General features: G+C 40.4%; 1 protein-coding gene and 1 long non-coding RNA gene across 5 annotated transcripts in view; one reads left to right on the forward strand and one right to left on the reverse strand.

Moving 5' to 3' along the window:
* The window catches only part of LOC138147563 (uncharacterized), a 90,168-nt gene that overhangs the window by 26,046 nt on the left and 41,223 nt on the right, over nt 1–22,899 (forward strand). The gene's annotated exons all lie outside the window — the stretch shown is intronic.
* The window catches only part of CLMP (CXADR like membrane protein), a 134,288-nt gene that overhangs the window by 18,208 nt on the left and 93,181 nt on the right, over nt 1–22,899 (reverse strand). For all 3 annotated transcript variants that reach the window (XM_069070082.1, XM_069070081.1, XM_069070080.1), the window contains 2 exons: nt 17,776–17,933; nt 1,442–1,643 (listed from right to left, as the gene is read on the reverse strand). In XM_069070082.1, the coding sequence (XP_068926183.1) occupies nt 1,442–1,643; nt 17,776–17,933 (360 nt within the window). The remainder of the gene's footprint in view (nt 1–1,441; nt 1,644–17,775; nt 17,934–22,899) is intronic.

Genomic DNA, 22,899 nt, shown 5'->3' on the forward strand with positions numbered 1-22,899 from the left:
CAAGATTCCTAGTGAATCTGCAGTTTTTGTGATGCCAATACAAGTGGGACAGATTCTAAGAATCTGAGTATTTGATGATGATGGGATTGCTATTTTTATATAGAAAAAGACTGTGGGAAGATCTGGATGGGATTAAAGGGTGGCAAGTAGCCTGGGGTGGTCTGGGAACTGAGGAAGAGCCTAGGTGGGATTGAGTGTCAAGTAAGTAATCAAGGTGGGCTGGGGTGGGCCAAATGCCTTGGGTGGAGGCATCAGTGACCAGTGGGCTACTGAAATGTATGGGAAAATTCAGGGACTGGGTTGCTTTCAAAGACAGAGCATTTTCCTTTTAGAGGTTCAGATCCCATCCCCATCAGTACCTTGGGACCTGGGTTCAAATCTTTACTCTACCACTTGCTACTTAGGTGACCCTGAGCAGTAAGATCTCATAGGCATAATCTAATCTGACCTCATTTTATGGATGTAAAAAGACCCAGAGATACTGAATGACTTGCTCAAAATCTTAAAGAGCTTTATAAATATGTTGTTATTGTTGTCATTGTTGTGGTTGCCTATATTTCTTTAACACTCAACAAAGAGTAAGTAGCAGATCTTGGACTTGAGATTGTCCTTGACCTTTCTGCTATAGTGGATCAGGGAGTCTGACTCAGACTTGGGAGTCAGGAAACAGGTGGGATTTAAATTGTACCTCAGATATTTCCTAGCTGTGTGATCGTGGGTAAGGTATTTCTTCTTTCAGAGCATCTGTTATCTCACAGGATTGTTGTGAGGAAGGCACAGACTGTATGAATCTCAAAGAGCTTTGTAAATATGTTATTGTTGCTGTTATCTATATCCTTTTAACACTCAACAAAGAGTAAGTAGCAGATCTTGACTTTGAACTCAGATACTCAACCCCTATATTTTTACTTCTGAGATTCTTTCTAATTGTAAGATTCTGTGATTTAAATAAAAGAATTCTGGAGAATGAGTTGGGTAATATTTCAGTGATGAAGAAAACAGCTCTAGGTAAATGTACTTGGGGTGGTGGTGGTGACGAGGCTATTAGCTGTTTTTAACCAATACAGAATTCATAGAAATGGACCCCATGGGTTTATGGGGTGGGATTTAGGTGACACCTAAGAAATCATATTTACTCCCTAGAAAATTCTTAAATGTTGGAATGTGTTGCCAAAGAGGATGATTAATTTTCTTTTACTAGTGTTGATCAGAAAACAGAATGAGCACATGTCTTCAGAGGAAGATTTAATGAGGTCCTATTTGGAGATCTGGAGGTAGACTGGGTGACCTCTGAAGTAGATCCCAGACTGAAAGTAAATTCCTTGGCACTGCCACAGAATGGAAGTGTCTAAGAAATGCTGGGTTAGTGTGGTGTATATATCATAGGTCTTTCCGGTTCATTTGTGTGAGGTAGGGGATTCCTCTAGGACAGCTGTCTTACCCAGGACTTTCAAGTTGACTCGGTTCCACTGGTAGCGGCCTGAATTCTTCACTTTGCAGATGTATTGGCCCTCATCACTAGGCTTCAGGGGCTCAATCTGCAGAGAGGCATCTCCTGCCAGGAAGTTAGAAGCAAAGGCTACTCGTCCCTTCTGCTCCTCAGTCAAATTATTATAGACTTGACGGCTGGAGTAGGTGATCACCTGTAGAATGGACAGGGGCAGGGTTAAATAGTGTGGCCTTCAACCATCCTTACACTATAAAGCCTGAGAAAGGACTATTAAGGATATTGACGTCAGGCACAGGGGTACAGACACCATTTTTTGCCCCTCCCTACCTTGGATTGGAAGAATCTAGCTAAAGTACCAGTACACTCTTCACTCACCTATCTTCCTGGCATAAATTCTCTTCTACCTCAACCCATACCTTTCTCTCACAAATCAGGACCTCTTTGACCAGACATGGCCCAGGTACCAGAATGCAAGTCACTTTATACTCTAGTGTCTTTTTTAGTCTCCATCTCTGCCATGACCCTGCTAGACTGATTCCTAAGTATCTCTCCCAGACAGCATTCTGGGATAGTTGCCTGATGGCTCACATCTCATTCTGCCATTCACCAGAATAAGTCTGGTGTCCAAATGGCAGAGCAGAAAAGAGAAACTAAGTCTAGTTTATGTGCAATTTTTGACATATATAACTGGAGGACTTGGAAGGTGAGTTTTGCAGCAGGAATGAGGACCAACAGATGAACAGTTACTATACTGGTACCCTCAAGTTAACCAAAATCACCAGAGGAAATCTTTCATTAGGTTGAGTGGATATGGAAGAAAGAAGGATTGCATGGAAGGAGATAAGCTTCAGTGCAAGGAGTACCCATAATGATAAAACAGATCCAGCCAAGTATCAAAGTCAGTAACTTATCCAATCTCCAAACACTTTCCCATCTGTTATCATTTTTAGTACCACAGTAGCCCAGAGAGAAAGAGATGGATTATAGTTAACTCTTGGTTATTTGTGCAAATAAATGGGAACATTTACATGGATAATTCAAGAAAATGGAAATTTTCAAGGTTTTTATAGGTATCTCTAGAATATAAGTAAGAAATATTACCATTTCAATTATATTTAGTCCTCTTGCCTTACACCAACTAAGAAAAACCTCCCAAACTTTCAACCTTGTCATCCTCTGAAAGCTTTTGTCTTTCCTTCACTGTTAAACTTCTAGAAAGAGTAGTTTGCTTTCATTGCTCCCATTTCTTCACTACCCAAGTAGTGCTGCTCAACCTCAGTATTTGACTAAAACTTCTCTCCCCATGGTGACCAGCAACTGGTGAATTGAAAATACTATGACCTTTCTCACTCTGTATTGTCCCTGACCTTTCTGCTGCAATGGATCAAACTCAGGATTTGGGAGTCAGGAAACAGGTGGGATTTAAATTGTATTCCCTAGCTGTGTGATCATGGGCAAGGTATGTTTTCTTTCATAGCATCAGTTTCCTTATCCGTTAATCTCACAGGGTTGTTGTGAGGAAGGCACAGACTGTATGAATCTTTTTCTTTTAAAATAACACATTTGTTATATAAAAATATATAAATAGGGGCAGCCAGGTAGCACAGTGAATAAGAGCACTGGCTCCAGTGTCGGGATGACCTGGGGATCAAATCCAGGCTCAGACACTTAGCACCACACCCAGAAATAACTGGCCATGTAACCTTGAGCAAGTTACTTAACCCCGATTGCTTTAAAAAAAAAAAAAAAGAAAAAAAATATATATAAATATATAAAAACGTTCACTTTAAGATCTGGAAAACATTGTATATCTTATCTCATTTGATTCTTATAATTATCTTATGAGATAAACACAATATATAATATTCTATTATATTAATATATATATTAATATAATATAATACAATTCTATTATATTGTATTATTGTATTATATTATCTATATATTCTATTATATTGTATTATTGTCAGTATTATTATGTTAGTATTATTGTCAGTCAATAAACATTTGTTTATTTAAATTATTTATTTATTTTTAGTTTTCAACATTCACTTCTATAAAATTTTGAGTTTTAAATTTTCTCCCCCTCCTTTTCCTACCCCCTCCCCAAGACAGTGTATAATCTGATATAAGCTCTACTTTTACATTCATATTAAACATATTTTCATATTAGTCATGATGGAAAGAAGAATTAGATCCAATGGGAGGAACCATGAGAAATAAGAAACAAAACAAAATAACCAAAGGAAAAAGAGAGCAAATAAGCTGCTTCCGTCTGCATTCAGACTCCAGAGTTCTTTCTCTGGATGTAAATGGCATTTTCCATTGTGCGTATTGGATCACTGCATTGCTGAGAAGACCTAAGTTCACCAAAGTCAGACTGTATGGATCTTAAAAAGCTTTATAAATATGTTATTGTTGTTATCTTCTAATACTGAACAAGTACTTAATAAGCACTTACTAGGTACCAGGGACTGGTAGTAGATACTGGAGGTAAAAACTAAATAATCAATCCCTATTCTCTAGTTGTTTACATTCTACTGGGGGGAAACAGCATAAACACAGATAATTTGATGAAAAATATAGACAAATTTCTGGACTGGGAGTGGGGGTAGGGAGGGGAGAAACACTAGCAATTTTGTAGGGGTCAGGCTAGGACTCTTGGGGTGGGGGTGACACTGAGCCTTGAAGGAAATAGGGATTCTACCATTTGGAGGTGGAGTGAGGAGAGCATTCCAGGCAGAGGGAACAGATGGCCTGTGCAGAGACAGAGCTGGAAGATGGAATATCATGTCCAGGGAACTAGGCCAGTTTGGCTGGTAGATGGTGTATGTGGATGAGAGTGCCGTGCAGTAACTGGATATTCTCTCTTTCCCTGGTTTCAGTGGCAATGCTCTCTCCTCATTCTACTGCTTTCTGAATAACGGCTTCTTCTGCTCCTTAGCTCCTTCATCCGTCTCATCCCATCCCCTAAGGGTGGGTGTCCCCTTCGGACTTCTTTTCTCTTCTTCTAAGGGAGTAATTACAGTATAGTGGGAATTCAATACATAGTCAAAAAAGTGTTGGAGAAACCTAGGTTTGAATTTCTCCTCTGACATTTAATAGCTTTGTGACACTGAGACTCATTTGTAGAAACTGTATTGTACCTACCTCATGGACTTAGGGGAATCAAATGAAATAATACATGCAGCACACTTTCTAAACTTTAATCTCATTGGTTAGCAATCATCTTATTATTCATAATAAGAAGACAGAGTCAGGAAGGGCCTGGAAAGGTTTGCCTCTGCCACACTCCTTGTGTTACCAGGAGCAAATCACTTAATATCTCAGTTCCCCGATCAAGGCTTTTAAGACTATAAGTTATGTGGGGCAGGCAGGTGATTCAATGGATAGAGCACTGGCTCTGGATTCAGGAAGACCTGAGTTCAAATTCAACCTCAAACACTTACTATCTGTGTGACCCTAGGCAAGTCACTTAACCCTGATTGTCTCAAAAAAATAACCCCCCAAAACCTAATAACTCTAAATTATACACTTGTGGATCTGGATGAAAGAAAAATTACAATATTTGGGCTTGAATTCCAGGTCTTCCTCTTGGTAGCTCTGTGACCTTGAAAAAGTTTGGTTCTCTGAACCTCAGTTTCCTCATCTGTAAAATAGGAATAATAATAATTTCACTACTTCACTGAGCTATTGAAAGGAGAAAGGAAACATTTAATGAGGGCACTGGAATTAGCAAGACTGAATTTATAAAGCAGTAAGAATTTAGCCAAAATATTAAGAAACTCTGATATAGAAAATCATAGGAGACTAGAAAGATTAAAATATTCATCAAAGGAGGAGTTAAAACCACCTTCTCTGGAGACTTAAAGAAAGAACAAATGAGGTCTTTTTCTAGGCTAGGCAAAGGACTATGGAGGCAGAGATACATTAGGAGAGCACTACATGTGGAGACAGAGGCTTGAACTCCGTTCACTACCTGTGTGATCTTGATAAAGTTATTTAACTTCTGTGGGCCTTAGTTTGCTCATCTATTAAAATGAGGAAATGTTGGATGACTACATGATTGCTGAGATCCTTCCCAGATCCAGATTTCTTATTCTTTGATTCCAGAATCTTACCTCTCTATATTCTCTCTCTCTCTATAAAGGTATTACTTCACAATGGCTTCATTTATCACCTCTGTACTGATGACTTCTAATTCTATTACTCCAGCCTCAGTCTCCAGCTCCCTGCTAGACCTTTCACCTTAATGTCTCATCCTTACCTCCAGCTTGACATGTACAGAATGAAACCTTCGCTTGTCCTCACTTTTCTATTTCAGTCGATGACACCGCTGTTGCGGTTTCATGGCGTTTTGTGGCAGTAGAATCTCAAAGAATTCAGAGTCAAACTACCTCTAATCCAAATGCAGGCACTGATTAAGGATTGATGCCCCTCAGAAATGGGCTAGGTTCCCAGAGGAACCAGCAGCTTAGTAAGACAACACAGGCAAATTTATAGTGTAATGATTCTGATTACATAACAGATAATATGAATATTAAAAAGGCTGGAGGGGTTTGTTAAAAGATTAGGTAATATGGGAGAAGTACCAGCCACAGTGGAACTGTGCATTCAGTTACCCACAATGCATACAGAAAACCTATTTGGGGGAGTATGTATGATAATGATATTATAATAAACCTCTCTACTATCATAAGTTCACCTAAAGCTATTTGCTGTCACTTCACAGGTGCCTACTTAGGGAAAGTCCCTTCTATTGTTTTGGTGTCTACATCTTGCCTGGGCATCCTACTGGTGCTGCTTTCTGATTGGTTGGCTATTGTGGTCCTGTCTGAGACTAGATGGATATGGTTGTGGTTGAACTCGTGGACACATCTGCTCTTTCTGTGGGAAATAATGAGGAATGGGTCTGGGGGCAGTGGCTAGCGAGAGGCAGTGGCTGGGATCCTATCACATGGCCATGCCTGTTATTCTGTGAGAAATATGAGTTCATGAACAATCTGTTGTTCTAGTGAACAATCAGACACATATGAGGAAATTAGGGTATTGAGTGTGGGGGGCAGTGGCTATATTGAGTCTGGGGGGCTTATGATGTAGTTAAAGCTAGACTGTGTGGTTAAATCAGGACATGCCTGCTGATCAGTGGGGCCCATAAGGAAGTTAGAATATTGGGGCTGGGGGCAGCTTTATTAGGATTACATTACCACCATCCTATTAATAGGTATTTATTAAGCATATTAAGTGCTGGGGATAAAAAGAGAGGAGCTCAGTTATCTCATAGTCTAGTAGGGTTGACAATTTGCAAACAAACAATCCTAGAGATAATCTTAAAGGGAAGGCACTAAAATGATGGACTAGGAAAGACTTCCTGTACCAGGTAGGATTTTAGCTGAGACTTGAAGAAAGTCAGTCATCCAAGACCCTGAAGTGATCTTCTCCACCATGTGCAATTAGTTGGATTCTATACCTATAATATATCTTCCATGCATGTATGCATGCCCTCTTCCCCACCTTGCCACCACTCTTTCATTCAGGTCTTAGCTATCCTCATACTAATAGCTTCCTTACTAGTCCCAGGGCTTTACTCTCTCATTTCTTTGCTCCACCCTCCACACATCTTCAAAAATAGACTTCCTGAGGAGGTCATCATCACTCCCATCATTCTAGTTGGTGCTCAAAAGCTTTAAGAAGCTCCTTATTTCCTATAGGAGGTAAGTAAGTGGTGAAGCGGATAGAGGCCTGGAGTGAGAAAGACTCATCTGCCTGAGTTCAAATGTGATCTCAGACACTGATTAGCTGTGAGACCCTGGACAAGTCACTTAACCTTGTTTGCCTCAGTTCCTTGTCTATAAAATGAACTGGAGAAGGAAATAGCAAACTACTCCAATATCTTTGCCAAGAAAACTCCAAATGGGGTCAACAAAGAATTGCACACAGCTGAAAAATGACTGAACAACAACAAATTTTCTATGGGGCAAACTAGAACCTTCTTAGCTTGACATTTTTTGTTTTAAAGCAATCAGGGTTAAGTAACTTGATCAAGGTTACACTGCCAGTTATTTTTGTGTGGGTATTAAGTATCTGAGGCCAGAACTGATCTCAGGTCTCCTGACGCTGGAGCCAGCGCTCTTACTCACTGCACCACCTGGCCACCCCAGCTTGACATTTTAAGACCTCCCTATAATCTGACTCTAAATCTTATTTTCTAGTACTCCCCTTCATGCATTCTATCTTCCAGGCAAAATGGACAACTAGGTATTTCCTGGCATTGTCCTGTATTGAAATGATACAGGCTATTACTCAGGCTTACACCACATTCTGTTCTACTCTTTGCCTATTGAAATCTTTCCCTGCCTTCAAGGATCATCTCAGGTGTTACATTCTCCATATGAAGATTTTTCTTATATTCACAGCAAAAAGGGTTCTTCCCAACCCCTCCCCCCACCTCCAAAATCCCCAACTTCCTAGAGTACTTTGGATCTCTCCTTTGCCTCAATCACATTCTACCTTTTATCAAACTGGTTTGGGTGCCTTTTGTGTTCTCCCATTAGACTGGAAGCTTACTGAGGGCAAGTAATGCATAATTTTCATCTTTATATCCCTAGGAGCTCCCATCATCTTGCAAAAAAAGTAGGTTCCCATTAAATCAATCAAACACTCACTCATAAGGTATTGTGCTAGGCAAGGAGTTTACTTTCTATGCTTGAGTTGAGTTGAATTTTAATTTTTTTAATCTAATACTAAAATAAGTTTATATTCCCTTTATGTATAGGAATTAACTACACTAAAAAGTGAGCCTGAAGTGTAATGTATGCCAGAAGGAAATTAAATATTTAAATTAAATATTTCCTTGGTATTCCCAGAATGGCTGATCCATACATAAATTAATAGTAAAAGCTAACATTAATATAGCACTTTAAGGTTTTGCAAACAGCTTTACATATTATGTCATTTGATCCTTATAATAACTCTGTGAGATAGATGCTTTTATTATCCTTATTTTATTGATGAGCCAACTGAGGAAGGAGGTTAAGGTTGCATAATCATATACACAATAAGTATGTGAGGGAGGATTTGAAGTCAGATCTTTCTGGCTCAGTGCTCCAACCACTGGACCACCTAGTTGCCTCCTATATTTATTTTATTATTATTATTTTGCTTTTTTTGGGAGGGCAGTTGGGGTTAAGTGACTTGCCCAAGGTCACACAGCTAGTAAGTGTTAAGTGTCTGAGGCTGGATTTGAATCATGTCCTCCTGACTCCAGGACTGGTGCTCTATTCACTTCAACATCTAGCTGCTATATTTATTTTAGTTAGAACATGGAGGGTTATCACATAGTATCATATTTGTCTTATCAATACCTCATATAGATAAGAGGTAAGTAAGGTAAGGACATCTCCATTTTACAAATGACAAAACTGAGGTCCTAAGAATTTAGTACCTGAATTCAATCTGGGGAAATAGGTAGGGGAAAAGAAGTTTAGGATTCAACAACAATCCCAGAGATAGCTACATTGATAAGGAAGAGGTGTTGTGGTCCAGGGGTGCTAGGAATCCTGAAAACAGGTGTATTGGGCAGAGGGGTCTGCCTCAAAAGAATTCGACCACTCAAGCTTTCTTTCAGTTCAAGTAGCGAGTTTATTAAGACACCCATTGGGTGGGTGAGATTTCTAGTGAGAGTGTGGTATTTGTGACACTAATACAAGTGGGCCAGATTCTTAGGGATTCTTTTTGTAGCACCAGCCTAGCCAGTTCCCAGTCCTATATCACTCCAATCTGCTTTTTGTGGGCTGGAGAAAATAAGGAAACCGACCAATTCAATCCTCTAACTTTATATGAGCCCTCAAAGGCTCAGTAATCCTTTTATCCATTCATTAGTCCCAGATCTTCTAAAACTTTAATGTTCTCCCAAAGATTCCAACTATTTCTATCTTAGTAGATGATCTTGCCTCTAAAAACAAAAATCTGCCATCCCAAGTAAGCTTCCTTAACGTCCCACCCCTGCCCCTCAAAATTCCCTGTAACCATTTTCTTTTTTCTCTCCCCCCTCAGAGAAAGTATTCCTACACCTTCCCACAGTAAGGCTGCACAAGAATAAGGTTTAGCTTAGGGGCAAGAGCATTAAACAGAGTTTGAGTTCAAACTCCAACCTTTCCTAGCTGCTTGGACTAGAGGAAGGCTCTTCTTTACCTACCCCACACTTGTGAAGGAAGTGCTTTGCAAATCTGTTTCCTGGTTCTGATTGTCTCATCTTCCTCAAAACCTCTTTGTTCTTCACTTACCACTTTCCTATGGCAGAGGAAGAAATGTCCTTCCTCCCAGTGAAGACTAATCCTTTCACCTCCACTCTTTTAGCCTCTTCTAGGCTTCATTAAAACACTAGAAGGAGCAGAATTTAAGAATACCTTGAAGGACCAAGCTGATTGATGCAGTGTATTTTTTTTTAATCTATAAGACAAAGAAAATAGAGATAGGAGGATGAAAATGTTTGCTTCAATCTAAAATCATATCTGTTTGTAATCACCTGTATTTAAAGTACATTTGCACAGCTAGGAGAAATGTAGTAAATGATAGCAAAATAATACAAAAACTTTGTGTTAGATGATGTGTCTATTCTTTCCATTTTAATCATACATACCTCCCTCTTTCTTTCATCTCTATCTCTGTCTCACAGACTACTTCCCTTTAACTAACAAGGGCTATTTTCTATCCTCCCCTATCCCAAAGGACTGTTTATTTTGTCTTTGTATTCTCAACACTCAGCACAGTGGACTCACTGCACGTGGTAAGTGCTTTGTAAATGATTGAATGGAATTGAAACCCTGCTACCTAATCAAGGGACCATCACCCTTTTTCTCTTTTCCCCTTCTTTCTTTTTTTTTTGGGGGGGGGAAGGCAGGGCAATTGGGGTTAAGTGACTTGCCCAAGGTAAGTGTTTAGTGTCTGAGGCTGGATTTTAACTCAGGGCTTCCTGACTCTAGGGCTGGTGCTCTATTCACCGTGCCCCCTCTTTTCCCCTTTACAGTCAAAATTCTTGTCTATACTCATTCATTCAGTCTACAGATATTAAGCATTTCCTCTTTACCAGGCTCTCTCAGTCAAACTGTAGTTTGTAGCAGCATGATGGAGTGGATGGAGAGCAGGAAGCTGGACAAGCTAGCAGTACCTACTGGCAACTTGAGTATGACTAGCAGAGCTGGTGCTGGCAAGTGTGAGTAGAAGGAATGTCCTTAACCTGCACTAGTATGGGAACTCTATACCAAAAAGAAGTCACAGGTCCTGCTCCTCTCTGCCTACAATGTGCCAGGTGCTATGCCCAGTGCTGGAGACGCAGAGATAAAAACAAAGCCATTCCTGCCTCAATAACATGCATCCAGACAAATATAAGGTGATTTGGGGGGGGGGGGCGGTATTAGTCTGTTGCTAGGGGGGTGGGAAGTGAGACCAGTTTAGGTCTTAAGGAGGCGGCCTTTGGGTTAAACTTTAGAGGAAGCTAGGAAAAAAGTCTAAGAGACAGACGTGAGGAGGGAGGCCATTCCAGGCAGTGAGATAGTCTGTACAAAGGCACAGAGACACAGATGAATATCATCCTTCTAGATCTCTCTGGGCACTCTCCTCCTAGATCTTCTGTCTCCTCTAAACTCCCATGGCATTGCTCTTTCCGGGTCCTCCCTTGACCTCTCTGACCCCTCATCAGTCTCTTTGGTTAACATGGGCGGCTAAAAGGCTCTATTCTAGAGATTCTTCTTTTTTTCCTTAAATTGTTGTTCAGTTGTTTCAGTCCTGTCCAACTCTTTGTGGCCCCATTTCGAGTTTTCTTGGCAAAGATACAGGACTGGGTTTGACATGAATTTCTCCAGATCATTTTTCAGATGAGGAAATTGAAGCAAACAGGGTTAAGTGACTTGCCCAGGGTCACACAGCTAGGAGGTATCTGAGGCTGAATTTGAACTCATGAAAATAAGTTTTCCTGATTCCAAGCCCATGCTGCATCACCAAGCTGCCCTTTCCCTAAATACTGACTCACAAAGTAATCTCATCCATTTCCATAGGTTCAATTATCATCTCTATGCTGATGATTCCCAGATGTGTAAGTATAGCCCTCACAGATAATGTCTCTCCTGAGGTACAGTCTTGAATAATCAAAAGAGGTCCTTTGGATAACTAGAACTGAATATTCCATAGGCCCCTCAAACTTAACCACATACCCAGGCTCATAACCTTGTTATCCTTAACTCCTTACTCTCATACCTCCTTACCCCACCCCAGCTCCAGCCAGTCTGTTTCCAAAACTCGTTTGTAACATCTCTCTACTAAAGACTCACTCCTAGTCTCCTGCCTGTATAATTACAATCACCTTCTAACTGGTGTCCTAGGTTCCTCCACTCAGCTATGACTCAGATAGTGATTTTCCCTAAGTATATGTCTTGACCATGCCACCTCCCCTTCCCATTTTTGTTTTTGTTTTTATTGAGTTGTTTCTGTCATGTCTAACTTTCCGTGACCCCATTTAGGGTTTTTTGGGGGGCATATGTTAAGTAAATTCCAGCTTAAAAAATAACCTCCAGAATAGACTATAAAGTCCTCCGTTTGGCATTTAAAGTTCTTCATAACTTGGTGTCCTGTGCCCTTGCACTGCTGGTTTCCCATGCTGGGAATGCTGTCTCCTCACCTCTGCTTTTTCTTTTCTTGAGCTTCCTTCAACTCTTAGTTCAAATATCCTGCTTCCTGCATGTGATTTTTCCCATTCCCTTGCTCCAATCCCTTCCCCACCTCTACCAGGGCAGTGCTCTCTGCTCCTAGATTACCTTACGTTTACTCTGTATATATCTTCTATGTACCAAGTTATCTACATGTTGACTCCCCCATTAAAAGGTGAGCTTCATAAGGGCAGGGGCTATTTTTAAACCTTTCTTTGTATCTTTATGATATAGCACAGTGCCTGGCACCCAGTAAACAAAAGAAATGCTTTCTGATTTATTTTATTGACTTTCTTTTTTTTCTGAAAATGGTGCAGTTTGGGGTTGCTGGGAACTCAGAAAGGTCAGGGCACAGGGCAGCAAATTGTCTTCCAGTCAAAGTGGCAAGGTTTATTGTAAAGCCAATAGTGCATGCAAGATTCTTAGGGAATCTGCTACTCAATGGGGATGAGACAGACACTTATATACAAAAAAGGACAGTGAAAGAATCTGGATGGGATTAAGGAGTGGTAAGTAGTCTGTGGGGGGCCAGGTGCAATAGTGAAAGAGTATGTCTGAGGCAGGCTGAGATTGACAGTGAAAGGACTGTCAAGTAAGCTAAGTAAGTGATCTAGGTGGGCTGGGGTGGTCCAACTGCCTTGGGCAGAGGCACCAGTGATCTGGGCCATTGAAATGTATGGGAAAATTCAGGGACTGGGTTGCTTTCAAAGACGTGGTCTTTTCCTCTTAGAGGTCCTGGTTCCATCACCCTATCAGAACTTTTCTCTTTTGGCTTCCTTAATACTACTCATCTCCTTATATCTCTTAGTTTGCCTTATCTGATCCTTCTTCCTTGTATCAATCCCTGGGAAACTCTGGGACCCCTTCCTGATGACTGTACCAGGGAATGTTAATCCCTGAGACACTCTGGGGCCCCTATACTGTTCTGATGAGCAATTTCTAATCATCCCCTACCCCCAAGGCAAACTCCTGGGAATCTGTTGTGACCAGCAGTTCCTAACTGTCTTGAATAAATGCCTTACTTTATTTTTTTAATCACCTTGTTGCTCTGATATTTATGCAGGTTTGACAATGACAAAATGTCCCCTGAGATTCTTTACAATTATCAAATTTTGTGATTTCAATCCCTAACCCAAGATTGAGCTCCAGACTCATATTTCTTAATTCATCAGATGTTTATTAACCATATGCTATGTGTGAAATTGTGCTAGGCAAGGAGGATTTAAAAAAAAAGCTATGATACATACTTTACTCTTTAGGAATTTACAACTTAGTAGAGGAAAGACATTAAAACTAAGATATAAAGGAAACAGATAAACATAAAAGAGAGGGCAGGACAAAGTGCAGTGAGATAATTGGGGGAAAACTCACTTTTACTTGTAGTGGGGTATGGGTTAAAGGAATGGAAGGTATGGAAAGAAAATCCTTGGTTAGGGCTTTGCCCTAATAAATCCAGCAAGCTCAGGAAAATGAGATAAAAAAGGAAATTATTGGGGCGGCCAGGTAACACAGCGAGTAAGAGCACCAGCCCCAGTGTTGGGATGACCTGGGGATAGAATCCAGGCTCAGATACTTAGCACCACACCCAGAAATAACTGGCCATGTAACCTTGAGCAAGTTACTTAACCCCAATTGCTTAAAAAAAAAAAAAGGAAATTATTATAGCACACAAAGCAAATGCATTGCACGTGGCTGTGCTAGGATTTTAAACCACCTACTGCTTTTATAGACAACTTGTCCAAATAAGAGGAAGATAATTCTGATTGGTGGTGGTGTTTTCGGTCATGTCTGATTCTACATGACCCATTTTGGGTTTTTTTTGGACATTGGAGTGGTCTGTCATTTCCTTTTCCAGCTCATTTTACAGATGTGGAAATTGAGGGGAGTAGGGGTTAGGTGACTTGGAAAGGGTCACACAGCTAGTGAGTGTCTGAGGCTGGATTTGAACTCACGTCTTCCAGACTCTATTCATTTTCCGTTGCTTTATTCACTTCGACATCCAAACTGCAAGACAATCCTGCTAGGTATGTTGAGCATGATTCCACTCATCCCTCTCCCAGTGGATCCATGAGCAGGAATTTCAGTCTAGGGTAAAATCATTGTCGTGGGTGACCCCATTCTTCCTCATCCCCTGCCCCCACTGGATCTTTATGCATTCTAGGTTCACTTTCCCTCAGCCTAGGGTAAACTTCCGAGGGCGGGAAAATTAAAATACATACTGTCAAATCACTGACAGGCAGGGACCTATTGTGGTCCAATCTATGAGTTCCAGAGTGAAATGGGAGAGACAGATAGACAGACAGAGGAAGGAAGGAATCTAGCCAGTAAACTGCAAGTTAGCAGCTTCCGGCCATCAAAATTGGCTTATTCCTCCTGTGAAGTGTCTGTAGAAGCAGTACTGTTCAGTCCAACTCTTTTGTTGGCAAGGATACTAGAGCTGTTTTCCATTTCCTTCTCCAGTGGATTAAGGCAAAGAGAGGTTAAGTGACTTGCCTAGGATCACACAGTTAAGAAGTGTCTGAGGCTGGATTTGAACTCAGGTCTTCCTGATTCCTGGCCCAGTGCTCTATCCACTGAGCCACCTAGTTTCCCTGGGGCATATTTATTGTTATTCAGTTGTGTCCCACTGTTCCTGACCCCATTTGAGGTGTTCTTGGCAAAGATAATGAAGTGGTTTTACAGATGAGGAACTGAGGCAAAAGGGTCAAATGATTTGCCCAGGGTCACACAGCTAGTAAGCATCTGAGGCTGTATTTGACATCAGGAAGAGGAGTCTTCTTTGACTCCATGCCCAGCACTCTATCCAGTGCCATTTTAAACATTTTTAGCCCTTTTGTGTGTCTGTATGAGACAATAGGACAATTTGTATTTGTTAGGGTTTGCATAGAACAGATGGAGCAGATTAACTTTCCAGAAGTTGCTGCTTTGTAAACAGTAGATATCTGCGCTAATCCGGATGGAATTTAATGTTCCTTTAGGTGATAATGATTGAAAACCTATTTGAAAAGGGTAAGTAGAGGAGTGAGGATTGGCCTGGGAATCAAAATTCCTGGGTCTTCCTCACATCATCCCATCCTGCCTGGAACCCTGAGTGTGAGATGCTCCAGTTTTTTTCTCTACAAAATGGAGAAAACCATTTTTGTCTTTTGATAGATTTTAGGCCTCGGAAAGGTAGTAATAGTCATTGTGAAATTCAGCCTACAAAAGTTGCATCAGATCAGGTTACCTCCCTCTTGAAGCCTGAATTTCAGATATTCCTGGTTAGGACACTTTCAATGCTCAGCCTGGGCCTTTAGGCACAACCACCTGTCCTCTGACTACTATGCAAATTGGGTTGCAGATGTTTCTGTTTTCTGGAACGCAGGTGCTGGACGTCTAGTTGGGGTTAAGTCAATTCCTGTTGGGTGTTCAGAGGCTAATGCTGAATAGCCACACTGGCCAAGTCTATTTTAGATCAAAAATTGCTTCCCAGGCTCTAGAATCACTTGACTCTACAATACAAATGACTTGCTTTGGCAAGGGTGAAAACACCAAATATCAGCTTTACCCAATCATCTCAGATTTTTTGTAAAATGTAGGGTAGCTTCCAATCTGCTTTGTGCAAAACTGACAGACATCTGAGCATAGGTCAGAAAATTTGGACAAATGCCACATAGGGCACAGAACACACACGTATGCATGCATGTTTGTATGTAAGTGTGCACACACGTGTGCACCCATGTGCATATGTGTATGTGTGTACTGTGTAATATACGACAGATAAAAGATGTTGGACATGACATCTAGTTTATATACTATGTACTATATATGAACACAATCTATATGTGCACACATGCACAATGTACACATATACATACACATATGTACGTGTGTATGTATGACATGGCCAATGCAGACATTTGTTTTGTTTGACTGCATGTTTACAACAAAAGTTTTGTTTTTTTTTAGTTCTCAGCGAGGGGGGAGAGGGGATGAAATTGGTGAAAAGAAGAGAAGATGGATTTTTGCCGACTGAAAAAAATACATAATTTAATATATTTTATATATATTATATAAGTATATATAATATATAACATATATTATATAAGTATATATAATATATAACATATATTATATATGTAAATATATATAATTTTAATAAATGCTTCATGGTTAGGTTCACTATGATGTTTAGGGAAAGGAGAGGTTCCAGAAAGTGACACATTGTGGGAAGCAGGGAGGGACCAGGTGGTGAAGGATTGATTCAGGGTCATAAACAGCTGGTAGCAAGTAAGTTTAAACTCCACTCCACAAGACCTACATCCACATAACTGATATTTCTTTTAGTTTAAACCTCAGTCTCCCTTGTGTATATCCTCATTGGTTTCAGTTGTAATAACTAGGGAAAAAGAAAAAGATTCTACCCATTTTCTAAGGAGTTGCCAAGACTTCTGAGAGAGATGTGACTCACTGAGGAAGTGGGAACATTTAGTTTGGAGAAGAGAAGGCCTGAGTATGGGTGGGAGACATGGGAGTGATTTTAAATTATTTGAAAGGCTACACATGAAAGAGGTATTAGACTTGTTCTGCTTTACACCAGAAGACAGGTCACAGCAGTGAATGGAAATTGCAGAAAAGAAGATTACTGTTGGAAGGAAAGACCTTTTAACAATCAGAACTAAACAGAAAGTGGAATGAGCTGTCTCAGGAGGTAGCAGGATCCCCATCAATAGAAGTATTCAAGAGAAAGCTGGATGACTGCTTTTTTTTTTTTTTAAGCAATTGGGGTTAAGTAACTTGCTCAAGGTTACACGGCCAGGTGTTTCTGGGTGGGTGCTAAGTGTCTGAGCCTGATTCGATCCCAGGTCATCCCGACACTGGGGCCGGTGCTCTTACTCGCTGAGCCACCTGGCCGCCCTTGGATGACTGCTTGTTGGAGATAATCCTAGGCAGGAATCTTGGTCAGATCCAGGTTGGACTAGATGGTTTTTTAGGTCTCTTAAGCTCTGAGATGCTGCAAAGTTTTATTTTTTTTTTACAGCCCAAAACTGATATCAGAATTAATGGGTCACCATAGTCCTTAACACCCCAAATAATAATAACCAACATTTATATAGCACTTCAAAGTTTGCAAAGTGTTTACATGTTATCTTACTGATCCTCACAACAACCTGTGAGGCAGGTGTTATTATTATCCCCATTTTACAGATGAGAAAACTGAAGCGGAGAGAATTTAAGTGGCTTGCCCAGGGTCACATGGTAAGTGTCAGAGGCAGGATTCAAATTCAGGTCTTTCTGACTCCAAGTCCAGCACTCTCTCCACTGTACAACTTTGCCCCCAATACAAAAGTCTCACAACTAGCTTGTCTTTCATTATCTTCCCAGATGTTCTGCCCCTTGACATAAACATGTTATCCATTCTTCTGTTTACTTATGTAGCTGTTCTACACCCAGTATTTTCTGTGCCCCCCTGGCACCATTATGCTGTAAGTTCCTAATGAACAAGCACAATGGCTGTATTCATCACTGTACTGCGCTAAAGGCTTTGGCACCATGACGGAGGCAAAGGAAGGAAAAGGGAGAGAATTCAGGCATGTGGTGGCTCCCACTGGGAATGTCAACTTGAAGCATGTGCAAGCTTACCACTTTTTGGTTCCCATCAGGTTCCATTAGCAGCCACTCTATATCCAAGGTGTCTCTTTCTGGGAGCCCCAGCTGATGATGACAAGGCAAAGTGACCTTCTCCTCAGCCACTTTTTTGATTTCCATATGACTCCCCCATGTTCCAACATAACAGGAAACTGAAAGAGAGAAATCTTGTCAGTGATGGAAAAAGGACGGTGACCAGATGAGGATGGGAGAGCAGGATCCTGGGGGGTGACTACTTAGTAAAGGTGGATTCGTGTATCACTTTGGGAGATGGAGACACTTAAAGATTTCCCAGATTCCTTCTAATTCTGGGACTCTATGATTGTTTTCTGGATCCTAGAAATGAACTTAGGAGTTCTGGGCTCAAATTCTAACTGATGATAACTGGTTATATTACAAGTTATGTAGCTTCTCTGAGTTTCTTCATCTGTAAAATGGGAATAAAATCCTTCCTTCTTCCCTCCTTCTATCTTTCTTCTTTTCTTCCTTCCATTTTCCTTTGTTCCTTTCTCCCTCCCTCCATCCCTTTTCCCCTTTGTTCCTTCCTCCCTCTCTCCCTCCCCTTTTCCCTTCCTTCCTCACATCACAGTCACCAGAATCAAAGACAATAATAGATACGAAAGTGCCTAGAAGAATATAAAGTGCTATACAAATATAAAAATTGATTATTATCCACCAGAGTAGACTGATTTGAATCCAAAAGTTGTTCTCAACCTCTGTCCCTGCCTGACAATTTGCTTCTTTCTGCGTATAAACCCTCCACTCGCAATCATTCTCACCATTATTGCCATGGCAACATGAGATGTTGGAGGGTCATTTAGCAGATGAACAGACTTCCCAGAGTTCCTCAGGTTCTAGTGTCAAGCTCCCCTAGGCAAGCACACCCTCTTGCTGTCACATGCAGTAGCCATAGCTGCTGCTAGGAAAGAAATCCCCTCCTCCTGCCCTTTATTAGTTCAAGGAAGAACTGGTATTGGCTATGTTCTAACAAAGAGACTGCCTTGAGGGAGAAAGGAAGCTGATTCTCCTTGTTCCTTATACCTCACAGAATGTGCAGTTCTTCCTAGCTCAGTCTGCTGTCATCTTTAATACAACCATGGGACAAAGGACCAGCCAGGAGCCTTTGGTCATGCAAATCCTATAGCAAAGGACCTGGGCATAGTATACTCTGCAAGGGAGCAGGGCACCACCCCATCCCCATGCATGTAGCATGACTGTTACATGTGCATGCCTCCTGAGTATATCCAGAATGGCTTATATGTATGTTTTGATATTCTATTGGCTTTATTCTCTGGGTGCTTGCAGACCTTATACCAGCTATGTAGACTGAAACATCCTAACTGGGACAATGTACAAGGAAATCCTGAGGCAAATAGTCCTAATGTCATTCTCATAGTCATAGACTATTAGAGCTGGAAGGAACTTTGAAATTTTATCATCCAGACATCTTATTGTACAGATGAGAGAAACTGAGATACAGAGAGTTTCTATAAAAGACAGCATAGCATAGTAAAAATAGTACTGTACTTTCCAGTCTTATATTATTCCCTTTCATATGTTTCTGTTCTAGTCTAGCGGACCTCTTAGATGTTCCCCATACATGGCATTCCATATTCCATTTCATGCCTTTCATCTTTGCAGATGTGGTCTCTCATTTTTTGAATGAATACCCTTCTCATCTCTAGCCTCCCTGAAAACTCAGCTCAGTGCCTCTTTACCCTAAATCTTTCTGGATCTTCATTCTCTTTCCATTTGGAAGTTACTTTGCATGTACTTTCTTTTCATTTGCTTGTGTAGAAGCTTGTATTCCATATATATGTAAATACATTCACATATAGATATAAATTCCAGCATAATAGAAACTCCTTATAAAGAAATGCAATGTGAATGTATATATATTTTATATAGAGTTATAATTATATATAAAGTTAGATATATGTAAATACAACTATATATGTATATATAATATTCCATTAGAATATAAACTCCTTTTCTTTAACTTTTCATTCTCAGCTTGGTGCTTAATAGCTTTGTTAAATTGACTGGGAATCAATCAATTTTACTAATTTTCTTTTATGCATTCATTTCAAAGTGCTAAATCTTTTAATATGCTTGAAAATGAGATACAAATATATGCATCTCTTGTGGCTAATGCCCCTACTGGGGGAAAGCTCCCTTAGGTCATTCACTATATCTTCTGGCTCTTGAATTTGACCTTTCCTTACCTGGGGGAAAAAAACAAAAACAAAACCAAAGCCAAAAACCTAAACCTAAAACACAACAAAATCCCTTGGAGCTAGGATGAGAAGGTGTCTTCAGGGTAAGAAGAAGCCAGAGAAATCCCAGGGCCTCAGGTTACTAAGTAGGTGTTTAGGCCAATTCAATTTTATTCCACACTTCATTTTTCCTGGAAAGCCACGAAAAAACTACAGGTTCTCCTGCATCTTATCTTTATTCTCTGTGTGATAATGGGTAATTCACTTACCTTTGTTGGTCCTCAGTTTCCCCATTTGTAAAATGAAGGAATTGAATTAGTTGGCTCTAAGGTCCCTATGACCCTACAGCCCATAGGCCATCAGGCAAATGGCTTCCTGGGAAATATCTCATCTTATTTCTTCTTTTGTGCAAGAAACATAAACCTCAACCATCTGTCTTCCTTCACTCTCATGGTGTATGATCTTTTTTAAAGGTATGAACATAAATGGCTAAAAGACCTGGTCAGGGCCAGATCAAGCTGTTGTCCCAGGCAAGGTTTGAATATGGCACCTCCTGGGTTTGAAAATTTTCATCTTCTTTGTATTTATGTATGCAATTCCTTCACCTTCTGTATCAGTGACTTTTGTCCTTTTTCTTGTTTAACCCGTGTTTGAAACAACCCGGATTTCCTCTTCTCCTGGATCTTTTAGTTTCCAGACAAGGATAGAATTCACAGGGCCAAGAGCTGAATTGCCCATGCCTTTGGCAGTTGCCTAAAATTGTTCAATGTCGGGCTAAACTCGTCCATTTAAAATGTTATGTCAGCTAAAGTCAGGGGTCAGGTTTCTACCCTTTACTACATCTCTTCACAGTACCCACTATCAGGATGCATATACTTCTGGGTATTCAGTGCACGGTATTTGGCAATGGCTAGTTGGGATAATAAAATGTCAGGGTATTATCTGCCAGACAAACAGTGTTCTATTCCTTTATTTCCCCAAACAATTATAAAATTGCTTAAAATTAAAAAAAAATTAATGAGCAATTTGAAATGCCAAGAAACTGTTTCAAATAACCTCTGGATGATTCTCTGGGTCTCAGCTTCTTCATCTGTAGCACGAAAGGAGCTGGGCTAAGGTCTTTTCTAGCTCAACGCTTGAGCCTATCATGACAGCTTTACAAATAAGGAAACTGAGGCCCTGTTCACCAAGTCCCACAAAGTAAAACGTTTTCCCTGATTCTATTCCTGAACACAAACTACTTTTCTTGTCTTTATAAAAATGTAAATAGTATTTTTTTCCCAATTACATGTAAAGATAGTTTTCAACATTCATTTTTTATAAGATTTTGAGTTCCAAATTCTTCTCCCTCTGTCCTCTTCCCTCCCCCCTCCCCAAGATGGCTAGCAATATGATGATACAGGTTATACATGATGTACTACTTTTCAGACATGGAACCAGAACCTCTTGAAGAAAGTAACATGACACCATATTAGGTGCTCCATAAATAGTAAATGAAACAAGTGTGGAAATACTCCTCTGGGCCACTAGAGGGAATCATAGGCTCAATTATCCACAGTGAAATAAAGTAATCTTCCCCAAATCTCAGCAGGTTAGTGAGAGAGACCAGAAGACTAGGCAATTAGAGGGGGTCAGGACTCCCCTCTGTCCTTTGTCCTTGGGGACGTGGGGAAGTGGGAGGATGAAACATTGTCTACCTTAGCGAGACGCTAGGAGGCATCTAGGTGACTCTGGAGTCAGGAAGACCTGAGTTCAATCTGGCCTCAGACATGCTAAGTGACTCTAGGCAAGTCACTTAACCCTGTTTGCCTTAATCCACCAGAGAAGAAAATGACGAACCACTCCAGTATCTTTGCCAAGAAACTCCATAGACAGTATAGTCTACTGGGTCATGAAGAGTTTTAACATACAATTACCCCAGCCCATTCAAAAGAGATAACCTGCTCCTTCCCCATTGTCCAACAGTTGTGTTGTCTTTCTCGGCAGGGTCTAACTCTCTTCTGGCTTCCAATCCCAACCATGGTAGGCTTTGAGAGGTCGTGTGGCTTAGTGGTCAGAGTTGTTGGTTCTATAACTTTGTAGATTTCCAGAAAGAAACTTCCTCATTCAAATGAAGTCACAGGCCTGGACAAAAACAGGTCTCACTCCTGAATTTTAATAGGAGACTCTTTGAAGATTAAAAGCTTTTCAGTCTCAAAGGAATGAACCAAACGAAAGAATTCCAGATGCCCCAAAAAGCAACCTAAAAATATTTTTGGTCTGGGAGATGGAGGGGAGAGGTTGCTTCATATCATGTTATATGGAAATGTACCCGCTCTGCCTGCTCATTAGGTGGGTTCTGCATGTGAGGTGTGCATATAGCATAACTCTGACACTCAACATGTCATAATAATAGCTAACACGTGTAGAATGTTGGTTACAGAGAATTTTTATATATACTTTCATCTAATGTCCTAAACAAACCCCCAGAGCAAATTGTATGAGAGGTATTAATATTAATGATTTATGATTAATCAATAAATAAGTCATACTTAATTATTTAATATTAATTAATGCTAATTAATATTAATGATTTATACAGATGAGGCAAGGAGAGACTAATTGACTCTTGAGGTTACCCAGTGAGTAGGCATTACAACTGAAATTCCAATCCAGTTCTGAAATCAAGTTCCATGAACTTCCTACTATACCTTGCTGCCTTTTTCACATACCTGAAATCCCTTCCCTTCCTCCCTCAATTTAACAAATGGTAACTAAATGCCTATTATATCTGAGGTATGGGGCTAGACAATGAGGATGAAACAATGAAATAATCTGACACAGATTCTGCCCTCAATCTAATCTGCCTCCAGTAAAATATGGTGGGAGGGATAAGTCATGTCCAAGCACAAATACCTGTAAT

The sequence above is a fragment of the Petaurus breviceps genome, unplaced genomic scaffold, assembly GCF_028583685.1.
Source record: "Petaurus breviceps papuanus isolate PSGF00001 unplaced genomic scaffold, PetGlider_PUasm1.0 90804, whole genome shotgun sequence".
Classification (NCBI taxonomy): domain Eukaryota; kingdom Metazoa; phylum Chordata; class Mammalia; order Diprotodontia; family Petauridae; genus Petaurus; species Petaurus breviceps.